This window comes from Sceloporus occidentalis, unplaced genomic scaffold (assembly GCF_023333645.1).
Source record: "Sceloporus occidentalis isolate IW3139 unplaced genomic scaffold, rSceOcc1.0.p SCAF_22, whole genome shotgun sequence".
Lineage (NCBI taxonomy): Eukaryota > Metazoa > Chordata > Lepidosauria > Squamata > Phrynosomatidae > Sceloporus > Sceloporus occidentalis.
Genome location: NW_028317002.1, coordinates 3,251,058 through 3,276,397, shown reverse-complemented (window position 1 = coordinate 3,276,397; position 25,340 = coordinate 3,251,058). Strand labels below are relative to the sequence as shown.

Here is a 25,340-nt window from a genome sequence, read left to right as displayed (position 1 = left end):
AAGCATCTTCAGAATGGTCAAAGAACACATTTTAGTTGAGTCCTAAACCCCATTGAGGGAGACCGAGCAATAAATACAAGAAGCACTGCCTGCAGTTATTGCTTATAAAAGAGGTTACTTTTCACGGGGCATTGGGTTTTAAAACAATAAATGTTGCAGCTTCACTCTGTTTCCGTTTTATTTAATACTAGGTTTTGCTTGAAGATCTAATATCATTCAGTGGCAAAAGCATGCTGATAATCAGAGGCCAAATACATTTTAAAAACATTCCTCTTTTACATTTTGCACAATGGTTGCAGGTTAAACGTTCTAAGGCTACATCTGTCTGCCACACACGCTACCCAATGGGGACTGCTCGAGTGTGAGTGTGTGTGTTTTGTTTTTTTTCAGGTGTCTTATAGCCTGCATAGCTTAACCCACAGGCTTAAAGATGAACATCTGTTGTCTCCAAGAAACCTGTGCCAACTAGAGTTTAAGTGAAATCATTCAGTAGCAGTATTGTTAAGCCAAACCACAGGAAACATTAAAAAAACTTGACATTTTTCAAAGGAAATTCAAGGGACATTAAATCAATGTAATTATATCACAAATTAACAAACTTTGCAAATGTTATATATGTTTATTTGTACAACATATGATGTCTTAAGCAAACGTGAGCTGTCCATGACCTAGGAGTTTCTATCCATGTGAATAGCTCACTGAACCACCTAGATCCCTTGTCCCACTGTAGCTTAGCGGCACCTCTTCGACCATGGACCTACTTTGCACAAGTTTATTAATGGTTGATAAATCCAGAGACGTAAAATACTTTCTCGGGGCAAAAGCCGAATGTTACAGAGGGAACATACACATTTATCTCAAAGGCAAAAAACTGACGGAGGGGGAGGGGATCTTCTGAAATGTATCGCATGCAATGGGAAGCGTGTTATACTGGTGTCTCTATAAACATTATATAAATAAGTCTGCCTCAGAGTACAGCGAATATTAGGGCTTCTAAAATGAATTCAGTTTGCCAAAACATAAAATAAAGCCTCTTTTGCCATGTTAACAGATGGACGGTTTAAGATAAAAGTTTTAACTAACTCCTTACCTAGTACCATTTCATGCTGCGTGCTTTCTACCTGTAAAACTTTTGTTTTGTTTTTAATTTGAGACAAAACTCCTTTTAGAAAGACACAATGTGTTTTGTTAGTGTTCCCAACATATATGATACTTGTTTCTTTGCATGACCCGTCTACCTACAAAGAATTTTTTTTTCCCTTATAAAGTGTTCTCATTGACTGCTCCTTTACACATATCCTCCGCCCTCTGATCTCGAATAGGAGTTAAATAATTATTAATGTTACTAGAAACCCGAGTTTTTCCTTTACAAAACAAAAAAAACTCATTTGCAGCCTCAAGTCCCTGTGTTATGATCAGAGAGGGGTCATGTCTCAGGAAGCTGGTTAATGTCAGTCAGGTTTGTATCATTTATGATCGCACGAATTGCCTCTAAAGTCTCAGTCTGCCGAATCCGTTCCAACTGCACCTACGAGGAAGCAGGAAATGTAGGGTGAAATACATTTTCATCAAAAAGTACTTACCAACACAAATATCCAGGAGCAGAAATATGTGCACTTTATCTAACGAGTAATCAGCACATATTGTATAAACAGTCATATTGACCAATAACTGTGTTGAGTGTTCATACATAGAGTGTCTTGGGCTTCTCGGCTAACATCTACAATACCAAGGAATGCACAGACTCACGGACCTGAACGTTCTACAATAATGCTATAGGCAGTTCCTAAACTGAACTTCTGTAGTAATTAGTTTATTTAGATTATAAAGACAAAATTATTAACCAGAACTAAAGTGTTAATACATGTATGATACTGACTTAGGCTGTTCGTTTACCTGCAGGGTCTGAGACAGCTTTACAAAGTCTCTCTGTACTTGCTCACTCACGTCCAGCTCGGTCTGTAGCCGCTGAGCTTTGTCCTTTTCTTCAAAATAAAGCTGCTCTAAACTTGCCTGAAAAGAAGTGGTTTATTCCAATTTTATTAACACCATAAACAAAGATTTTGCAATCGTGCGTTCATGTTCTTGTTCTGTAAAGTGCCTCAGCCGATCAATGGTCCGATTTATGTTCAGCCACATCTCCTGATACCCCAAATACATATATATTTTTTAATGTTCCAGGGGGTCACAGCTAGGGCTGCAACTAACGATTATTTTAATAATCGATTAGCTGGCCGATTATTTTTTCAATTAATCGGATAAAAAAAAAAAAAAATTGCAATTTTTTTTTAAATTTAAAATAATGTAATAAAAAACGTACAATTCACACTTTCATCTCTTTATCGCAATGGCCTCTCTCTATTCACCTTCTTATTTTACTGACATAATAAAAGCTACAAGAACCCAAACAGTGTTTCTCAAACTAGGTTTTAATACAAAGTTATTAGTAAATATTAATTCATATGTTTTCATATTTAATAAAACTGAGAATAAAGCCTTGTTTATAATTTTTTTTATTTACCAAACTGCCCCCAGTTATGCACATCTGACCCCCAGCTTGCCACTCTGCCCCCAGATATGCCTTATACCTCCTACATGCCAGAGATTCCACTGTGCCCCCAATATGCCTTATACTCCTTATATGCCAGTGATATGCAACTGAGCCCCCTGATATACCTTTTACCCCCAGATATGTCTTATGCCCCCCTGATATGCCTTATACACCCTATATTCCACTGTGCCCCCTGATATGCCTTATACCTTCCTTTATGCCACTGTGTACCCTGATATGCTACTCCGCCTCCCATAAATGCCCTGTACCACCCTGAAATTCATTATACCCCCATACACCACTCTGCCCCCTCCCAGGTCGGATTATATAAGGAGAGGAGTTTTTCAGAGCATTTGCTCTGAAAAAAAAACAAACAAAAAAACACAACTTTATAAATCGATTCGACTAATCGATAATGAAAATGGTTGTCAACGATTTTCATTATCGATTTTATCGATTAGTTGTTTCAGCCCTAGTCACAGCCATGCTTTACATATTACAAATTTACTTTTAATACATAACGGCTTTTGGGATTTGGGAGTACCGATTTTTGTTGTTATACATATTTTTTTCTTTATAGTGGAAGGGCTAATATTTTTAGGAAAAAAAAAATTGTATTTTATTATTTTGAATTTTTTGTTTTCATTTTTGCACTGTCCCTAATCAATGTATTTTTTTTTTTTTTTTTTATTGCATTTATAATTCCCTTTCTTTCCCTTAATTTATATTTTACATTTTTTGGAAGCTGGAGAAACAATTTCTCCTCCTAATTTGTTTGTGCTGATCACACTGCAATCGGGGCTCCATAGTCCTGCATTGCTGATTGCAATACTTGCGACCAGCCAGCAGGGGAGTGTTGGGAGAACCCAGAGTCTAGAAAGACCCTGCTGAGGCTCTCCTGTTTATAAATGAAGGGGGGGGGTGTACCACACAGGTTAAGAGCCCTGGGTCTAAACAGACCCCTTCATGCATCATTCAACAGAGCAAGCGATGGAGGTGACTGGTGGTGAGTACATTAAATACTGTGAGATTCATTTGGTCCTGTGCATCTACTGTAGGGCACTTAGCTGACATGTGGAAGAAAGAAAAATGCCCTTGGGGGATTGTGTAGAACCCCCAAAGCATTTGCAAAATGGACCACACTAAAATGTAAAGGACCACGCAAGATATCATATGGATTAATGCACATACGATGGCTATAGTGTTTTATAACCATCAGTTTTAATAATTCAGGATACATGTTAAGATTAACAGGTGGGTCGAATAATTACATTTAACATAAAGTCTATTCCATATATTACCACTTTCTCACTCAAAGATATTTCACTTTTCTGCATCTGCATGAGCTCTCCAAAATAAGAATGCCATCATTTTAACAAGCCTGTGTACTTGCCTTGCTTGCAGTCTCTTTCCTAAGCTGATCTTCAAGAGAGTTCTTGAGTGCCAAGACTGATTGAAGTTCCTGTGTTTTTTCTTGCAAAGTTGCCTCTAACTGTGTAACAAAAAAATATTGGAATTTTATTCTCTCATCGCTATTTTATGTCAGCTGGCATAGTAACTGACATAGCAACTAGAAAGCCACCTAAAAAAACATGAACATCAGCCATTAGACACAGAGTCTTCAATCGCCTTCATCTACTACACCACCAAGACAATATGGGATCAAAGAAATAACTAAGGTGCTCACAATGCATTTCAGGCAATGGCTTTATTCAGGAAATGAACTTGTAGGCTCCAATCATGTAGAAGACCTGTCTACCTGTGTATTGTGTTTGGGTCCCTAAGTATGGAAATGTGCTTGTAAAATAGTATCCACACAATGGGGAACTAGAATGTTCCTTTAAAAGGAAGGAATGGCAACGTGTCAAGAGACATATTATACAACAACAAAAAAAAAGTAATATTTAAGCTTACCTGTTCTTTTTCTGCCTTTACCCTGTCCAGTTCCATTTTTAAACTTGAAATTGATGCTGTAAAAAATAAATATTATATTATATATATATATATATATATATATATATATATATATATATATATATATATATATATATATATACACATACACACACACACACACACATATACACAGATAATTGTAACACCACAACTAAGAAAATAAATTAGAAATAAAAAAATGCACTTGACTACTTGACTATTTAGTTGAAAATACAGCAACAATGAATTTAGTACACAAACTACTTTGGGGGTAACAACGCTTAAGAGCAATATATAAATTACGTGCAGCAAGAGTAAATAGGCTCTCAATCAATGTGAACAACCCTAATCATACATAAAGCTTGATCATACTCATGTGGCTTCAGTTTGTATTGTACACAATTCCTGGTGAGCCAACAGGAAAAAAAGATCTGCTCTTTTTAAATATACCAGTCCAACCGTAATAGTAACAATGACTGTCAAGCATTTTCTTTGGGAAATATGCTTTCATATTGTGAGTACAGTACATTTATTTATTTCACGCACAGACACAAAACGCATAAGTTTTCTAAAAGGACAGTGAGAACAACTGCAAATACATAGGATGATTTTTTAATGATGTATGGACAGATTTAACACTCCATTTCTTCTAATGTTTTAAAGTAAGTCTGTTTCTAATTTCACTACAAGATAATTAAATCACAAACATCTGCAATCAAAGGTATGATACTCTGCAGAGTAAAGATCCTAATTACTCACAAAGCACGATTGTCAGGAAGCATACAAGACAAGCGAACACGCACAAAACTAGCATAAAAAAATACAAACCCCTACTGCCTACAGTACAGCGTTACTTGACATAGTATGCGTATGAAAAAGGCAGCTTTCCAGCTATTGTGAAACTACAACCACAGTTATTATTATTATTATCTTTTATTTATATAGCGCCAACAGTTTACGCAGCGCTTAATACAATACATATATTCAAGGTATGACAAGATGAGAATTGACAGACAGACAGACAAACCGATACATTAGGTGGAGAGAGCCCTGCTCGCAAGCTTTTAATGCCCCAGTTTGTCCCTTTAAGACTTATGGGAGTTGCAGTTCAGACAGGAGAGCTACATGGAACACAACAATAGTAAATTTTTTTTTAATTGTGACATCCATCAGCTTAAACAATATTTGCTAAGTGTTGCCCAATATGTTAAGTACAGGTGCCCAACTGCATATATATGTCGGCATTCTTTTGTGAGGTTTACGCAATACATTTTTAATAACAGGATCTGAAAAATCTGACTACCAAGAGGTAATGCTAACAGGACCCCAAATATTATACACACGCCAGTGCAAAGATAACTCCTACCTTCTATGATGTCTGCATATCGAGCAGAGAGAGAGGGGAAAAGAAAAGGGACAGAATACACATAAGAGAACAAAACAGAAATATATGTGTAAGAAAGGAATATAAAAAGATCTTACATAGCACATAGAAATCAATATTTAGATAGCAATTACATTTATAATTCAAGACCATACTTGTTATACATAGACACACACAGCTAAAGATACAGGAGGGTTAATAAGCACATGCTTCATGGGACAATTTATTATAATAGACATTGTAATACTACCTATTAGTATGCTTACCAATTTCCGCTTTGCAATTCTCAATCTCAATCTGAAGCGTTTCTTCAATATTCTCTTTTTGACACTGCTCCGCTTGGATCTGTTCTTTTAAGAAAAGGATTTCTGCCTTCAGCTTCTCTTCAAGATGGTCCGCCGCAGTCCGAACACTTACTATATGTTCACGGTACTTTAGCACCAGTTCATGGAGATCCTAAATTGAATCAGGAGGCCAAAAATATCACCATGTGGGTGAAGATGTTTGTTTCACCTTCATTTATGTTCATTATCTAACGCAAAGAGAATTTCCATGGCCACTGAAATTGGTACAATCTATAGATTACCACAAACGCTGCAAATATTTTGTAGACATTAGTGATGGGGCCACTGCACTGGACTGTTCTGCGCTGTAGTACATAGACATCAAGCTCTCCTACACAATCTTGTGCCAAAGGAATTATGCTGCAATAAGCAGGCTTGATACATTTCCCTTTTTCACAATGACAACTTGAATGTCCCCTCCGCACAAAGAATCACGTGCTAGCCCCCAACCCCTGATCGTGCACAAGGAAAAAAAAAAAAAGAAAAAAAAAAAAGTTACCTCGACTGTTTCTGGTAAAATAAAATTCTCAGCCTGCTGAAGAGAAACATGTAGCCCATGCTTTCCTTGTAGACTCTCATTATCCTTCTGTAATCGGATTAGTTCTTCAGATACTTGCTCCCGAGACTGCATTAATACCGCCTTAGAATATATTTAAACCATGAAAAAACATTTGTGTTTACTTGGGCATATTTCATAAATATATTCTAGGCTGCACACTACTCAAGGTCAATAGAATTGCAAGAACCAAACAGTGGCAACTCGGCTTATATAAAACAAACCGTACAAGGAGTATGTGACAAAAATACCCGAGTCTCACACGTTTACTCATTTGTTGATGGATATCAACAAAAGCTAGCTTCTAATATTACGGGTAGGATAACAAGCATATAACTAAAATATGAATAGAGAGTGTTCATACCATTACACATTCTTCTTATCCCTGAACATAATTTACGCTTGTGATTGATTTTAATCATTATAAGGCCAAGTTGCTTAAAATATTATATCTTTTTGCATTGTATATATTCAAAAAGGCGGCGCTCGGTACAAAAAGGATTAGTATGGAAGGTGGTTTTTACCCCTTGAGTGCCATTGTTTTAATTGAGCCATACACTGGGATATCAGGAATTGCGGACAGGGGAAAAGATGGGATAACCAAAGTTTTGGGAAATGGGCCGCATCCATGATGCAATTCCATTTTATTTCGGTAAGTAAGAAGGGAGAGTGAATGGTCAGGAGGAGAAAAAAAAAAGTCAGCATGTCGCTGTGTTGTAGTTGACACGAAAAAGGAGACAAACATGAACACGTTTTCGGTGGAAGAATTACCATTTGTTCCTGAACACTTCTTTTTGCCACCGAGAAGGCCTGTTGCAATTCACTGAGCTGTGTTTCAGACTCCTGAGCTCTAAACACAAGAGTAGATATCTGGAAGGACACACACACAAAACACTGGTTTCAAATGTTATTAAAACACAACTACAACTCTTTAACCCCTTCGTGACAAAGGCTGATTTTACTTTTTGTACCCTTCGTGACAATGGCCGTTTTAACATTTCTGAGCTGCTCGTGTTTAGCTGTAATTTTCTTCTTTCCCGTTTACTGAACCCACACACATTATATATTGGTTTTTTTCAGGACAAGAAGGGCTTTCTTTAGATGACATTGTTTTGATTGTATCATATTATTTACTATTAAAAAAAGTATAAAATATGGTGAAAAATTTAGAAAAAAAATGACTGTTTCTAACTTTTAGTTGAAAAATCTTTTACTCATCTATAAAAGGTAATGAAAAAACCTGCTAAATAGATTCTACTATTTGTCCTGAGTTTAGAAATACCCAATGTTTTTATGTTTTTTTGCTTTTTTCTACACATTATGGGGCAATAAGTACAGGTAGCGTTTTGCTATTTCAAAGCCATTTTTTCCAAATCTGGTAATTCTTTCCCCCATGTGCCATTTCGGGTATCTTTGAAGCCGGCCAATGCAATTTACCCCATCAAGTCATATATTTTTGAAAACTAGACAGCCCAGGGTATTCCAAATGCTAGTATTTTAACCCTTTTCAAGCACTAATTCTACCATCAGCCTTTGTCAAACTTTATGGTAATTATTTTTTTTGCATTTGTTTTTTCACACACATTTTACTTTAGGTATGAATAAACAGGTTCTGGTATATGTCACTATCATAAAACACCCCAATATGTGTTTAGCAACATCTCCTGAGTACAGCGATACCTCACATGAATGATTTTGCCTGGCTGTTTGGGGGCAAAAGGGCCACATTTGGGGCATGCGCATTTTTCAATGTTGAACTTTGGCATTTGGGGATCCACTGCCCATGCCCTATTTGGTACATCTTTGAGCCGGGCCATTTCAGTGTGGCCAATAAAGCCATATATTTTTGAAAACTAGAAACCCCAGGGTAATTTTAAATGCTGGTATTTTAACTCTTTGCATTCACACATTTTACCACCAGAATTTTTTCAAAGTTTGCAGTAGTATTTTTTTGTGTGTATTTTTCCCCCACACACCTACTTTATGTATGAATTTACAGCTCCTGGTTTATGCCGCTGTCACATGACACCCCAATATGTGTTCAGCAACATCTCCTGAGCGCAGTGATACCCCACATGCATGGGTTTGTCATTTTTGGGGGGAACTAAAAGGCCACATTTGGTACGTGTGCATTTTTCTAATTGGAAATTAGATGTGTGGCCATCCTTCCCCCCCTGTTATTTGGGACATTGTTGAACCCAGCCAATTCAATTTACCCCATCAAATCATACATTTTTTTAAAGTAGACACCCCATGGGCATTTAATATGCCAGTATTTTAACTCTTTCCATGCGAGAATTGTTTTAAGCTAATGTGCTAATTTTAGGACTTGCTCACAAAAATATATTTTTTATATATATATATATATTTTTTGTTTTTTTTGTTTGTTTTTGTTTTTTTGTTTTTTGCCTTTTTTTAAAAAAAAAAGTCAAATTTTTTTCAACTTGAAGGTTCCCCTGATAGTGACATCAGTGGGAAATTTTTACATTTTACTGTTTTTTTTACTATTTTTTTCTAATTATTATTAATTTTATTTTATTTTTTTATTTATTTTTACTAATCACACTGATTAGAAAGCTGGGCTCATTGACTTGCATGGTTGAATGCAGTACCTGTATTCAACCTGCAAGTGGAGCCAGAGTTCTCTAGAGGGTCAGGAGACTGTCTAGCGAACTTTTCTTCACCTTTGTTTTTTTTCCCGGGCCGCCGCCATCTTGCAGATGGCGAAGATCACCGGAGCGGTCACAGTCCATCCAAAGGTAAGTGTTTGGTGTCGCTGGATGCCTCCTGATCAAGGCATTCCAGCGACACCATTTAAGTTTAGGAGGTGATCGTTGGACGCCCGTTTTAAAAGCTTTTAGGAGGCGATCGCCGCCATACAATGTATGGGGAGGGGCCAGACATGGCCCCTGGTGCCGATCGTGGCGTTGCTGAATGCCTCGAGGTCGAGGCATTACAGCAACGCCGTTTGGGTGCAGAAAGCGAACGTAGATCGCTTTCTGCACCCGTTTAAAGGCGTGCCGGTTCTGGCACGTCATTTCTCATAATCGACTTGTTTTCCGTGCCGTGCCAGAACCGGCAATTGTCATTAAGTGGTTAAGCATAAAATACAATGCCATATATAGTCAGGGGTCTGACAAAACCCCAGGCGCCAGGTCACCATGGCGACCAGGCACATAGGGTTTTGGGGAGTGCTGTCATCAGCACTTCACCTGCTCCATTGAAACCACTGGTGCGGCGGGTGCCCCTGTGCATTTAAGTATGTTAATGTGTGCGTGTAAATAACTATGTTACCATGTGTGCGCGTAAATAACTATGTTACTGTGTGTGTTAGTATCGTTGGGAAAAAAACACCTCCTACATTTTTTTGGCTGGCTCATTGGACCAAACCAAACGTGTCGATGCCGTGTACACGGTAACATATGTTAGCATTAACAAACAGTTTGTTGCAATAAACTTTCTTTAACCGCACAGAGGCTGCCATAGTTGTAATGTGATAACACAAGCGTCTCTGTTCAAACCCCATGCTTAGCTGATTGACTAATGAAAGTCTATGGAGGGAAGCAGAGTGTAGGGCTGGATGAATGAACCATTGTAATGTTAATCAGCGTTTGCCTAGTAGACAGGGCTAAGAAAACTAATCTAAAGCGCATAAAAATATTTTTTTGAAAGTTATTGTTAACCTAATACTAGTAAGAAAAGTAAAACATGGTGGGAGTTCCCCTTACAGGAATTACAAAAAGGTGTTAGCTGTAATTTACAAAAGACTCCTAAAGCGAATCTGTAGCCTACACTGCATTTCGGATCAATAATAGCAGGCAGTAAAACTGAACATGGAGTCACAACTGCTGTTTGTCTGTAAAAGGTAATAAAAGTTAAGCAATCCTCGTCTGTCTTTACCAACAGTGCTACAGATCCGATCCTTTGGTTTATTGAATTGATTGCCAGCAGCAGGAGTGCCACACAGACGTATACACCGGCAGTGGAATGCAATAGTAAAAGGTTTTTTTACGCTTCGACAAACTTAACATAGCTACTTTTATTTTTCATTGTCGCGATGTCAAGAGGTATCAAAAAGAAAGCAGTTCTGCGAGTTATTGCCTTGACTTTTAGCTGGCTAATGGCTTCAAACACGCACACACAAAGCATAACTTTTACCATGAATATTCTCAATGTCACACAATTACGCACCTGGGCGCTGGTATCCTCTGTGTTTTGCTTCATGTAATCCTCCAACTCCTGCTTGTCTTTCATGCTCTTCTCCAGCTGGTCATTTGCTTGCCTGAGCATCAATTGCAGCTTCTTAACCTGATAATTACAACCACAGCAGCTTTGGCTTCCAGTCACAAACACTACAATTTCATTACGGAACAAGACACAATAAATGACACTGTATATGTAAAGGCAGAAAGCAGTGATAATAGGAAGCAATTCTGTAACTGAACCATTAAAGGCAACCTTTCCTTCTTGTACAGATACGGATGTGGATGCCAACAACGTAACTTTGCTCCACAATTACTAAGCAGGGATTTTTAGTACCACAATAAGCATTCTCTCATTGCTCTCTTAATGGTGAATATTAGTTTTCATTTCTTTTATTAGACTAAAATCTAAATAAAGGGAGCCAAAGATGAAAGAGTTATAAAGTAGCATAAACATTACAACATATAGTGAAGTCAAAAGCAAAGAGCCAATCCTCACAAGATTCTTTTGCAAGAATGGTTGATTCTGAATAATACATAGTTTAGTGAGAAAAGTGTTTACTCTCACTACAAAACACACTTATAACTCACTCAAATTAGGACCTATAAAAGAACTATACTGGGATTTGCCTGGCCCTGCTAAAGGCGATGGCAGCATTGATTCCTCTTTCTTTAAGCTGCCTTGGCATTGTCAACGTCCTTTGTGCCTGCAGGAGTCAGCCTGTTCTGAAATACTTTGTCTACCAATTAGACTTAACATAATTGTGTTATTAACACGTTAAGTCTGCATGCTTTAAAACCCACAGGATCCTGTATTACAAAACAATGCACTGCTTTTTAGAATAAGGTCTGATGCAGTCTCAAGAGAAAGCAACCGATTATAAGAAAATACAAGAGATTTGGGTCCCATTTCAACACATATCTTCGTACTGACGGTAGCTATGCCACAGTGGACTAGGTCTGCCAGAGGTAATGCAACAGCCTGTCATCTGAAGCTTTAATCAGAGCATTATAATAAATCTCTTCTAAATGATATTTCGATAGCAGAATAACATCCTCGCAAAGCGTCAACGAGAAAAACTATGGACAATATAATGTATTTTGCTCCATACTAGATTGAATCTACACTAGAAACGGGCAAATGCTGTAACAGCACAGGTGCCATAGGATTACACTCCCTCTAGTTTACATCAGAAAGTTTGAAGATTAACGCCCTTACTTGATCTCTGGTTTCTGCCTCCTGGCCCTGGATCCCTTGCAGCTGCTTCTCATAGTTTGAGCACATATCACAGCGTCTGCCCAGCTTATTCCCAGCATTTTGTACCTGAAAAAATGCCAAACAACAAGGTTGGTGAGATTTTGTACAATCTGCCTTGAGTATCCACTGGCAGGTGTACTACGTTGGTTATAGTGGGATTAAAGATGATTAAAGAGTACTACACCCTCTTAGTGAAGCGTCACAGACTAAGATTTTAAAAGAATATTCAAAAAGGTCTGCAGAATTGATATGCTATATTGCCAAATAAGATATGAACATTCCTGTACTTATGCAGTTCCTGGCTCAAAACAAGATTATTCAAAACACCGAAATGATTAAACACACTGGCAAAAGAAGAGCCCAACTGATTGCTTGGACATTCTTTTTTATAACAGTGATGGTGTATGGAATTAAAGAAATCCGGTTGATTTTGAAAAACTTATGTTTTATGTAAATGTATTTTGTATGTATGTTTCTACACAAAATTATAATGATAATTATATATAAAAAGACGTTTCTAGTACCAGGTTGATATCAATTCTTCTAGGTAAACTTACACAAAGTGAGGGTATATAGTTTGGTGTATGGTTAAATAATTATACCAAACAGGTGCTAATGATCACCAATTTAATATGTAGGTCAACTGAAACAGCTGCGTAGGAGGAATAAAACTGGGTGACAAACCCAGTAACAAGGTGAGGTTGCTGAAGACAGTTTAATGTCAAAAGTCATACAACATGGCAAGACTGGGCACAGCAACAAGACACAGGGTAGTTATACTGCACCAGTAAGGTCCCCCATCCACAGAAATGTCAAGGCAGACAGGGTGTTCTAGATGTTCTGTCCGAGTTCCTTTGAAGAAGCAGGCAATGTCAAGGACTGTAAAAGCAGGGACTGGCCAAAAAAAACCCCCCCAAAAAACCAAACAGTGTAGCAGATGAAAGCCATGCTAACTTCCCTTCAATAATGTCCAGCAGCGCCATCAGCTCAGCAACTGTGGGACCCTGGTACACCCATCTACTGTCTGGAGAAGTCTGTCCAGAAGTGGCCTTCAGGGCTGAAACAATGACTAAATGGATGGTGGTCAACCATTTTCATTATCGATTAGTTGGTTGTTCGATTTGTTGGTCTGAATACAGCACACACTATTGCTGTAAAGTTAAAGTCTTACTTACAGCAGCTTGGATCCTCTGAAGTAAGGTATATATCAACCCCCCCCCCCCATCCTTCAGTCTGATCCGTTCCCCAGTCTCTTATTCCATCATTAACTACCCCAGTCCCTTCATTAATCCTCTCCCACCCTCCGGACAGCAAATAAAACTCCCTGTCCCCCTCCCTCCATTCGGTCTGATCCGATCCAAAGTATCTCACTCTCATCCAATCATTAAATCCCTCCCATTCTCCAGTCTGCAAGTAAAATAAACTTTGCCCTTTTCTGTGATCTGGACCCAAGTCTTTTGCTCATCCCATCATTAACCGCCTCCCACCCTCTGGTCTGCAAATAGACTTCCCATCCCTCCCTCCCAGCCTTCGGTCTGATCCGGTTCAAAGTCTCTCTCTCATGCCTTCATTAACTCCCCAATGACCCTCATTAACCCCCTTACACACTCTGGTCTGCAAATAAAATAAACTTCCTCCCTTCCACGCTTTGGTCTGATGCAGTCCGGAGTCTCGCTCTCATCCCATCATTAAATCCCCAGTACCCCCCATTACTCCCCTCCCTCCAGTCTACAAATAAACTCCCCATCTCTCCCTCGCAGCCCTCGGTCTGATCTGGCCCAAAGTCTCTCTCATCCCATCATTAACTCCCCCTATTCCCATCATTAACACCCTTCCACACGTCAGCCTGAAAATTAAACTCCCTCTCTTCCACCCAGTCTCTCATCCCATCATTAACTCCAGAATAAACTCCCTTCCACCCTTTGGTCTGATCCGGTCCCAGTCTCTCTCTCATCCAATCTGATCCCCTTATTAACCCCCTCCGGCCTGCAAGTTAAATAAACTCCCTACCACCCTTCGGTCTGATGCAGTGCCCAGTTCTTATTATTAACTCCCTGGGTCCCCTGTTGCAAGCAACAGTAAAGCATTGTGTGAGTTCCTTGCAAATCAGGGGCTCCATTTCTGCAAATGGAGATGAGGATCTGGTCGGAACTAATGGTTTCCTCAATACTGAGAAATACCGGCAGATAATTATCCATCATGTAATACCACCAAGGAGGCATCTAATTGGCTCTAAAGGTATGCCGCAGCAGGATAGTGACTCCAAGTATACAGTTAAGTTAATAAGAACTATCTTCAGGGTAAAGAACAACAAGGGGGTCCTGGAAGTGATGTATGGCCCCCACAGAGCCCTGATCTCAACATCGAGTCGATCTGGGATTACATAAAAACAGAGAAACAACCGAGGCTGCTAGAATCCACAGAACAGTAGTTAGTTCTCAGATGTTTGAAACAACCTACCTGCCAAGTTCCTTAAGAAACAAAACTGTGCAAGTGTACCTAGAAGGATCGATGCTGTTTTGACAGCCAAGGGTAGTCATAGCAAATACTGATTTGATTTAAGATTTTTCTTCTGTTAAATCCTAGAAACAGGCTACTAACATGTCTATTTTTGAAAGCATTCTTACGTTACAGTGTTTTTTCCCCCACACATGCCTAAAACTTTTGTGCACTACTGTATTTGTACATACATACACACGTTAATGTTTTATGATTTTAATGTATAGTAGGGGGTTGCATTCTCATGTTTACTATGCTGTCTTTGTGAGCAAAAACAACCCTACCAGAGACAATTTCCAGCTCACCTCTTTCTGTAATAAATTCCACTCTGTCTCGCTCACAAGTCGATAGCCAGAAGGTGAGACGTATGCACATTCAGTGCTCTGTGTAACACTTGAGAGAAGAGACGCAGTTTCCTCTTGCTCAGGAGTCATCGCTTTTATTGCTTTCTCTTGATCTTTGGTTAACATAAATCCACTTGGCATTTGCAGTGATCCAAGGGAAGAAGTGTCAAAGTTCTCAGTTGTAGAGTCTGCTCCAACCAGCGGCCCAAAATCAGACTCCTCCAGGTTTCCAGCTGATTTTGCTTTGTTGTTAAATCCCAATGTTTTTGCTTGCAATGGCCCAGAAGTCCCTAAGCTGTCAGTTGACTGAGCCCTTCGAAGTCCATCTTTAAATAAGTCTTCTTGTTTAAAAGACTCCCCTTCATGCAGGACTATGTCTGCATCTAAGGAATGAATTGAGCCATGCGTACTATTCAAAAAGTCCTTAAAAAAAGGAAAAGCTGAATTAGCTGAAGAAACGGCAATACATACGTTTAGAAAGGAAAAACAAAGTTATGGTTGTGCTTTCAAGAGCAGCCTTTTATATGTATTGGCTCTTGATTAATTATGCAAAAGAATAATTCTTGCATTGATGCTTTTTTGTGTATTTCATCATTGTAGCTCCCAAAATAAATACAGCTAAAACTTATTTTTTTTGCATTCCTTATGTTTAAATTCATTCTCTTTTTAGAATTATAATAAACGCAAACGCAAACTCAACACAACCAAAAATCAACCTCTTTATTTTGCAGGTTTGGAAGGGAATCATCCTGGGAGGATACTCCTAGTGATTTCAGATTCTCTGCCCCTCTTCTTTGTTTCCTTTCTTTTCTTCTCATTCGTTGCTCATCTTCATGCTACAAAAATTAAAAAAATATGAAAAACGACCAATACACCTAATCATATTACATTTTATGGTACTCATGCCGCATATTAAAGAGCCAGTACACTTCTAAAACACTGGCTTCTCTGATAGAAGCCAAGGTCATTTTTTATCTTAAATCTGAAAATTCTATTGGATCTACTGAGCTGATGGGCTGCAGAAGCATCCTGATGATGTCAGAGCACATGCTGCTAAAAGAGCTCTCTTCTCGTCCTGCAGTGAGGATTGCTCTGATTGCCCCACAAACAGTAGAGGGGATATAGTTAAGATCCCCTCTCACAACCCTGGTTAACAAAACATGTAACTGAAAGAGCTTCCAAGATACAAAGCTGACTTCTCAAAATAAGGAGGGGAGACTTTATAATAAATAAGGACTAAACAGCCCTCTAAATATGTTCCTTCAAACCTGGTCTTTCCTCTTTCTCTCTTCTACTTGTCGCAGTTGCTCCGTGGTCAAGACGGATTCCATGCACTTCATGTCCTGCATCATCAGTCGCTGAGACTCCAGGAACTGGTCGTTTGCTTTCTGCCATGTATGTTTCAGCTGGTTGTGCTGCTGCCTCTCCTCCTCCAGAAGATGGCAAACTGAACGAACAGAACAGAAACACCATTAAAAGTTGTGATCACATTGCTTCTCTGGCCCCTAGAACCACTTTGTCTACAACAGAACCCTATGAGTTACCTTAGACAAGAACTGTTTTTCCTTGTAATGCTCATTATGCATGTTAAGCACTGGGTTGTGACGTCATATCCCCATCCCCTACCTCAGCAGGTTATATGTTGAAGAAGAGGTAATGCGAAACAGGGTAAATGGGCCAATTCCAAAAAGAGATCCTTAATCTTTCCAACCAGCCCATTGAGCAGCAGTAGAATATAGAGCCCAATCTTCCAATATGGCTACTTTTTCTAGACCATAACACATACCTGAACAGCAATGTGGTGTATACTTGATATTTGATGGTTCCTCAGCTACTCAAATGCATGGCCAGCCTTTTTTGTACCCAAATTATACCATAGTATATTGATGCAATGAAATAATTCACATGTACAGTCAGTGCTAAATGAATTCCAATACAAATTACCTTCATGTAGTTCTTTCCTCAATTTTTCAGCATCTTCCTGGAGTACAGATTTTTGTGTATTAAGAACTGCTACATACATTTCTAGATCAGTTCGACAAGACTTCTCAGCTTCAAGATAATGATTCATCTCTTTAACCTGGCAAACAAACAAAATATGTAAATCAACAAATAGTGTGAGTTATCACAAGAAACAGATTCTACTTATTGAGACTTCTCTTTTCCCTGCTATTACCTCAGTGGCACAACATGCGAGAGACAGACTCCTGCCTCATAGGAAGAGAGGACTCAAAGAAAAAGGTACAAATAGCCCTACTGCAAAAAAAGTGACAAGGTTTATTATTGAAAAACAAAAGGGAGGGGAGAAGAAGAACTGTGCCACCAAGGTAATACCAGGGAAAAGAGAATTCTTTGTAAGTAGACTATGTCTCCCTGCCAACCATGGTGGCACAAAACATGAGATTTAAAAGACAAAAAAGGGATGAGAAACACAAAAATGCATTTATGAGAATCAGACATTGCAATAAACACAACAGCCTTCTACCGAAAGACAGTTCTTTCTTACCGATAATTTCATTTCCTGACGCCAAACGGCAGCATACAGATAAGATGTAGGAAGCAAGATAAACTAGGGTAAGAACGCTTCACCACTGCCTGTAAAACTTTACAGCCAAAAGCAGCCTCCTCAGAGGAAAAGGACATTAAGCCTATAATACTCAGAGAACGTATGGAGAGGTGATCATGTGGCGTCTCTACAGATCTGAATCAGGAGAAGCCTTTTCAGCCCAGGTAATAGCCATGGTTCTTGTGGAATGGGCGGTAATTCCAAACGGAGGAGGAAGATAAGACAGTTTGTCTCTAACCCATCCAGAGATTGAAAAAAACGTGTTTAGGCGGCAGCGGTGGTACAGACAAGCTGCCTGGGGCCAAAGGTGGCACTGTGGGATATGTTGTTTGTGAAGCTGGGGTGCCCCGGGGGAATTGTCGCACCAAGGGCCTGTGTTTTCTAGTTATGCCCCTCACTTGCCATGTGGGCACATAAGCTTGACCACGCAATAAAATATGGGGCTGGTGTCCAAATACGTCCAGGGCTGCTTTTCATTCCCAGTCCAGCCCTGGTGAAGACTCTTGGAACCGATGAAAGTCAGAATGTAAGAGCTCGTAACACGGAGTATAGAGCGAACACTTGGAACAGCAAATCTTAAAAATTGTCTGTGAAAGAGCTGAAGAAGAATACGTACATTTTATATCTAGGGACCCCATGAAATCTCTTTTTAAAAGATTTGCCACTGATGAAAGGGACTCCATGAAGTCTTCCCTTTTTTACCATTGTGTTTACTGAAGACAGGTTGAGGATACGAAGCAAGGCTCTGTTTGGTTTTTGAACTAAAATATCCTGGAGTAAGTGCCTATCTTCAGCACTCTGGACACGAGAGCAGACTGGTAAATAGAACAGTTTTGGAGGTTGGTAAAAATAGAATTGGTATCCTTCTGTACGTGGGCAAAGCATTCCTCTGTCTCCAGTAGAAAGGTACCATTGATGTTGAAAATAAGGGACAACCTTCCTCCGGTAGCCGGAAGTCAGAACTATCAGTTCTTTTCTATAAGAGTAGCGGAAGAGACAGAATTTCTTACCGTAAATGTCTTTTCCCCGACACCAAGGGGCAGTATACCCTTGGGTTTCTTCCTTGCTCCTTCGGGCAGGACAGGAAACTGAAAGAAAAACGGAAGTTAAGTAAACTTCCCTCACAAAACCGCCCCTTCCTTCCGGCATAAATTCCGCTGGCAACAGAAACCCCCCAGAAGTAAAAATCCAGACACAGAGTCCAGAACAAAATTGATTTATTTGAGAGGAAATCAAGTGCTGCCACTTGGTGTCGTGGAAAAGAAATTTACAGCAATACATTTTGTCTTTCCCCTTTCCCAAGCGGCAAGACACCAGGATGTTTTTAGCCTTGTGGCGGTTTTACAGATCTGGTTAGGCGAGGCAGCCGCAGCTTCCGCCCAGGAGGCGGCAACAGCTCTAGTAGAATGGGCCGTAATAGAGAATGGAGGAGAGAGCACTTCCAAACCATAGGATAGTTTAATAGTAAATTTTTTAACCGTCAAGAAATGGACAACTTGAAAGTCCTGAACCCATTTTTTGGACCAAAACACAGATCAGATTTTCGAAACTAAAGTCCTATTTTTTTCTCTGATGGAGAAACAGCATTTGGACAGATGAGAGGCAACATAACTTTCTTTCAGAGGGGATCCAAAGGCAAACACCATCTGGAAAACGCTTCACCATATCCTGTTATAAATGATGGAAGTAGACGGCTTAAGAATGTCAATGAGATCAGGTAAGAACTGTTTTTTTTTTTTTTTTAACTATACTCCATTCAGCAGCCATGTCATCAGCTGCCATGATCCAATACTTTGAGGGAAACTTCAGTATGTTCCAATATGTCCAAAACCTTCCCCAATGAAGATCGGTGAACCAGGCTCTCCAGGGCCAAAATGGCATTACGATAAAGACTCTTGATTTTTCCTCCCGAATCTTTCAAAGAAGCCGGGGAATCAGAGGATCAGGAAGAAATACACGAATGTCTGGTTCATCTCCTGCCCTTAAAGAACCCAACCAGGGAAGCTTGAATTTTCTTTGGTAGGCATGAGATCGATTTCTGGCATTCCAAATTTGAGGGTAATTTCTGCCAAAAGTCTGTTGCTGAACTCCCAAAGGTAAAACCTAAGGTCTTTTTAGCGGCGAAAACAAGGTGCTCTACACTGGTGGGTTGTAACATTCCTTGATAGTCTGTACAGCCCTGATCAATCTGGGTGTATCCTCTACAGAAAAAAGCAGACAAGTCATCAACAATTTCACCTTCTTCTGAGGATAATATGCAACTTCCTGGACATCCGGAACTCTGATTTTTGTTCAGAGAAAATATCCGAGAATTCCTCAATTTACATTTTACAGACACCGTAAACTGAGGGGTTAGAAGGAACTTGTAAAGGCTGAATGTAAATTAGACTTAATATAAATTTTTATTATAGCCATTAGGCAAGAGCTAATCACAGGAGGAACAACTCAAATGGTTTGATTAGGAACAGGCTCCTGAGGAAGATCATTACAGGTGGAAATAAATTTTTAAAAGCCCTTAATAAAATACACTAGACCTAGTGTATTAATAGCCCAGAACATAATATAAAACAGGAAACTTGTTAGCTTGAGGAGCTGTACCAAAAACACAATGGCAGGGAGCACTCAATTCACCCAAACACATCAGTATACTGCTTTAGGGTTAACTGTTCGGCTTTAAGATTTGAATTTTGCACCAAAACTTGTGACATCATCAGCGCGCATGTGCCTGAACTCCGTCAAACATCATAAAGATGGTGGACGTCTTTGGCAGTTTCCCTTAGGAGGCTGCAACAAAATGGTAGCAGAACCCGGCCTGGAGTCCACAGGTAGAACTCAGGGTGCCTGCCCGAATAGGAGTCACCTCTGCAGACCTACAAGCCGAACAACTCAGGTAAGTACCTGAAAGAAAAAACTGTGACCTGCCCCTGCCAAGGACAGGAAAATACTGGGGAGTTTGTTGCCTGCTGAATTTATACTGGTGGGAGCGGGCGTGGGAAGTTTACTTAACTTTTTTTTTTGTTTTTTAAATGTTAGTGTCTTTATCTGGAAAATTCCATTGGCATCGCTGCTTTAAAAACAAGATGTAAAGAAAATGATTATGAATGATAAAGGAGTAACACTGAATCACTCCATTACAGATTTAACAGCCTTAATTAAAATGGCTAGAGCCTCAGTTAATTTCTCCTTGATCAGAGAGTGACCTATATCCGTTCATTTTAACACTAGCATAATCAGAGGATATTGAGGAAAAATCCTCAATTCCATGTTTTACCAGGAACCCTCTGAAGGGAGAAGGCTGAACCAACTGGTGGATATCTGCAAAGACCTGTTGTAAAATTTGATTTAAACATGACATTTTTTAGAAAATTCAAGCATAGGATGTTGACAAGAGGCACAAATAAAAAGGTTTCATTTTAGCTAAAACTTTTCATTTTGTTTCTGGTAAAGGATCAGAAGGATCATTACAGGCTGATAAATCAAGGGCATAATACATTAGACCTAGTGTACAAAAACAATTCTGATTTGAAAATGAAAACAGGTGCCTCTTTAAGGCTTCAAGAGCTGTGCCTATCTCAATGGCAGGGAGCACCTAGACCACCCAGAAACAGTTACTGCACTGCTGGGAGGAGATAACAGAAAAAACTGGAGTGGTAACACCTGCGCCAATGCCCAAGGGATTACATATCTTGCCGTCATACTCCCTAAAAGTGCCATAGCTGTCCGGAAGGTTGGCCTCTTTCAAAAGTGAATCTGACGTATAAGCTCTGTCAGTTTTTCTTTTGCTTGTCCTAAGCTTAAAAAAAAAAAAAAAAAAAAAAAAAAAAAGACCCCACAGACGTGTTGACAATGAAGCACAGGTAGGTAATACGCCTGGAGGGAACGAGATGAGATTTTTCCCAGTTCCCCAGCCATCCTAGTTTCTAAAGAACGAAGACGGTGATGATCGTGCTGTGACTGAAAACTTGCATGCAGGAGTCGTCCAAGGTAAGGGATGACAGATATACCTAGACTCCTGATATGGCTTGCTACCACAGAAATTATTTCATGAATAGTCTTTGCGCAGCCACCAGGCCGAATGGAAGGGCTTAAAACTGAAAACGATTAACATTGGATTAACTGGGACATCCAGTGTTTGCCACCAGCAGCCTAACAAAGTCTCCAATAAAGCCCCAAACAGGACTTTCCCTGAGAAAGGAACAATCAATCAGACAGTGTCAGTTCTCCAACCCCTAAGCCATAGCGCTCTTCTAGCTGTGACAGATAAGGTCAAAGCCCTAGCACACAAACAAATATTTTCCAGAAATATGTCAGATGATAAGAAAGCAACAGCCAATCTGACTGCAGAAATGTTTCTGAAGAGGCTTTCTCCGGGAGCTTTGGCTGCCAGGCTGCCTTACAATCTGAGCTAGTCAGGCTCTAACAGCTCTGGAGACATAGGCAATTTTCCCAAGGGAATTTTGGACTAAGCGACTAGTGGGCAGAAGTGCCAGGTTGACAGTATTTTCGGGACACCAATAACCGGGTCAGGGAACCGAGTAGATACCGTGGATGAAAGCAATGGAGCCGAAGCAGACACCAGGGACTTATGATACACCAAAACTAGAGCACTGCAAACCTGCACAGGAGGTAGGAAATCTTTTGGCTGTTTTTTGTGAATTGCAGCATCTGGCAATACTGATCAGCCTGACCATGGGCTATAAGGTCCATGATTACCACCAAACTAGAGGTCTTAGCCAACACACACAGACCCAGCCTAGGGTGTGAAAAAAATAAACTGAACAACAGTCTGAGTCCTTGAGGAGGTGGGGGAGCTAGTTGTACCTATTTTTTTTTATTTTTTTTTTAAAGTCCTGCCTACCTAGAAGGTAAAATAACATTAGCTTGGCTTTACTATAGTTATAGATAAAATGGCAGGAATAATAATATAAATAAAAATAAAAGTGGTGTCATTCAGCCTCCCACACCAAAAGTATAGTCCTATCAGAGCCCTTAAAATGGTTTCAGTTCTGAAACTGCTCAGAGGAACTCTTCCACTGGGTATCTGCTGACCAAGTCCCCTTCACTCAGTGTTATCAGTGATCTGTGATATAGAGAGAATACAACAAAGGTGTAAAGCCTACATGACAGCTACAGACTGCCCTTCATGTTACAGTGTATGTTTAGTTTGGCCACCTTTGATGCCTCCAGCTCTTTTATTTTCTCCTCGGCTTCTGTCAGTTTTTCATTCAAAGCCCCAATCTCCTTCTCCATGGGCATTACAACTGAACGAAGCTTCTCTGCGTCCTCCTGGGCCTAAAATCAAAATACATTGTTAGTATCAGGAAAACCAGATTCAGACTGAGCGTGTAAGGCTATAATTCTTTAAACCAGATAGATCAATGTGTACAAGGGGACTAGCAATCTATTTGTTTGCTCCTTTTTGATAGTACAGACCATAGGTACTGGAAGCATTAATATCAGTATGTTGGCAGCCATGTATCCTCCACACCTTTTGCTGAAGGCCAACTACCACTGTATGCTGCTTAAATCTTAAACAAGATCAAGGACTGATTTAAGATCCGTGTGTTACATCAACAAAAAAGGAAAACTAGATGGCCAAAACGGTTCCCTCCCATCTGCCATCAAATTCTGTGTTTCTATTTCTAATACTCTTAGTAATGTCATTCAGATTCTAAAATCACTAGAGAGAAACAGGAAGTTCTACTTACCGAGAGCTTCTTTTCCCTGCCAATCCCTGGTGACACTAAGGATAGACTACTCCTCCGTACCTGAGATAGGGCAGGACTCAAAACTTTAAAAGGGCCCTCCCCTCCTACTAACACCAGTGAATACCAAACACCACACAGGAAAAGCAATCTGATGCAACAAAATTTATTGAAAGGAAGGGAGGGAACAAAAACGTGTCACCAGGGATTGGCAGGGAAAAGAAGCTCTCGGTAAGTAGAACTTCCTGTTTCCCTGCCATCCCAGGTGACACTAAGGATAGATGTACCAAAGCAGAAGGGTGGGAAAACTTAAGTAGACAAAACAGCCTCAAGGACTTTCCGACCAAAAAGAGAGTCCTCCTGAGCCATCTGGTCAAGAAGATAATGCTGTGCAAAAGCGTGGACAGTTCGCCAAGTAGCCGCCTTGCAGATCTGGTCAGGCGAAAAACAGCATCTTTCGGCCCAGGAAGTGGAGACCGCGCTAGTAGAGTGGGCACGGATCCCCACAGGAGCAGGTTGGCCAGCTGCAGAATATGCCAAGCTGATGACCGCAACAATCCACTTAGCGATGGAAGACTTGGAGATGCTGACACCCCTGTGGGGCCCCGAAGAGGCCACAAACGAGAGGACTGACGTATGGGCAGAGTCTGTTCCAAATAGATGGTGAGGCATCTCTTCAGATAGAGATTGTGAAGAGCTGCTTCTTCAGCTGAGCCAGGAGCACGAAAAAAGGTAGGTAAGCACGATCTCCTGGTTCTTGAGGAAAGCCGACTGAACCTTGGGTGCAAACTCCGGCGGTAGAGAGAGAACCACTTTATCTGGGAAAAACCGGAGAAACGGTTCCTTCATAGACAAAGCCTGAAGTTCACAAATCCGACGAGCAAAATAATGGCTACCAAAAAGGCTGTCTTCAGCGATAGAAGATACAGAGAAACAGACTGAAGAGGCTCAAAAGGAGGTAATGTAAGTCTACGAAGGACGAGATTCAAATCCCATGGAACCATCCTGGTAACAGAACGAGGACGCATCCAGACGATGGCCTTGGCAAAACGTCTGACCGCAGGCAGAGATATAAGCTCGAACCCCAGGAGAGCACTGATGGCAGAAATATGCACCCTGATAGTGGTTGAAGTCCACTGTCGAATCCCTCTTGGAAGTCGTCCAAAATGGAGGCCGAGGAACAGGAAGATGGCAAAATTCCCTTGGAACAACACCAACCCTGAAACCTCTTCCAGATCTTAATGTATCGCAGAGGGGTAACCTTCTTTCTACTCTGCAGAAGCGTCTCAGCCACAGGAAAAGAAAACCCCCGCGCTCTCAGCAGTTCGCGTTCAATCTCAAGGCCATCAGTTGGAACATGGTAGGGTTTGGGTGTAGGCACGAACCCTGATGCAGAAGGTCTCTCCAAGCCAGGAGCTTCAGAGGGGGAGAGAGACTTAGAGTGATCAAGTCCGAATACCAGACTCGCTTCGGACTGCTATCAGGATCACGGAGGCATGGTCCATCTTTATTTTCTGTAGGACCCTGGAGACCAGAGCAAACGGAGGAAAAACGTAGGCGAGACGGAAATTCCATTCCTGTGCGAAGGCATCTATCGCCAAGGGATGATCCTGAGGCCTGAGGGAAAAGAAGACAGGAATCCGAGGATTGTCTCTGGATGCCATAAGGTCGATCTCGGGTAAGCCCCACAGTTGGATGAGGTCGAAGGCCGCCGGATGCAGAGCCCACTCGCCGCTCAGCACAGGAGTTCTGCTCAGGAAATCCGCTTGAGAATTTAGAGTTCCTCCGAGGTGAACAGCGGACAGAGTCATGTGACGGGACTCTGCCCAAAAGGAAATCCTGAGCGATATACGGAGAAGTCGAGGACTTCTTGTGCCCCCTTGTCTGTTGACATAGGCTACCACTGCCTGATTGTCGGAGCGAAGCAAAATGTCCTTGCCGGCGAGCAGATGCTCCCAGTGATGCAGAGCTCTTTCTACTGCAAGCAACTCCAGAC

At 40.5% G+C, this 25,340-nt stretch overlaps 1 protein-coding gene across 1 annotated transcript in view; it reads right to left on the bottom strand.

Moving 5' to 3' along the window:
- Positions 1–1,426: 1,426 nt before the first annotated feature.
- Positions 1,427–25,340, bottom strand: part of LOC149300889 (rab GTPase-binding effector protein 1-like) — a 46,899-nt gene continuing 22,985 nt past the window's right edge. Inside the window, exons 5-18 of the mRNA XM_089484552.1 lie at positions 22,812–22,931; positions 17,018–17,153; positions 16,342–16,520; positions 15,790–15,909; positions 15,035–15,496; positions 12,192–12,296; positions 10,962–11,078; positions 7,542–7,640; positions 6,714–6,854; positions 6,137–6,326; positions 4,466–4,521; positions 3,945–4,043; positions 1,897–2,013; positions 1,427–1,528 (exon numbers count right to left, since the gene is read on the bottom strand). Coding sequence (XP_089340678.1) covers positions 1,427–1,528; positions 1,897–2,013; positions 3,945–4,043; positions 4,466–4,521; positions 6,137–6,326; positions 6,714–6,854; positions 7,542–7,640; positions 10,962–11,078; positions 12,192–12,296; positions 15,035–15,496; positions 15,790–15,909; positions 16,342–16,520; positions 17,018–17,153; positions 22,812–22,931 — 2,043 coding nt within the window. The remainder of the gene's footprint in view (positions 1,529–1,896; positions 2,014–3,944; positions 4,044–4,465; positions 4,522–6,136; positions 6,327–6,713; positions 6,855–7,541; positions 7,641–10,961; positions 11,079–12,191; positions 12,297–15,034; positions 15,497–15,789; positions 15,910–16,341; positions 16,521–17,017; positions 17,154–22,811; positions 22,932–25,340) is intronic.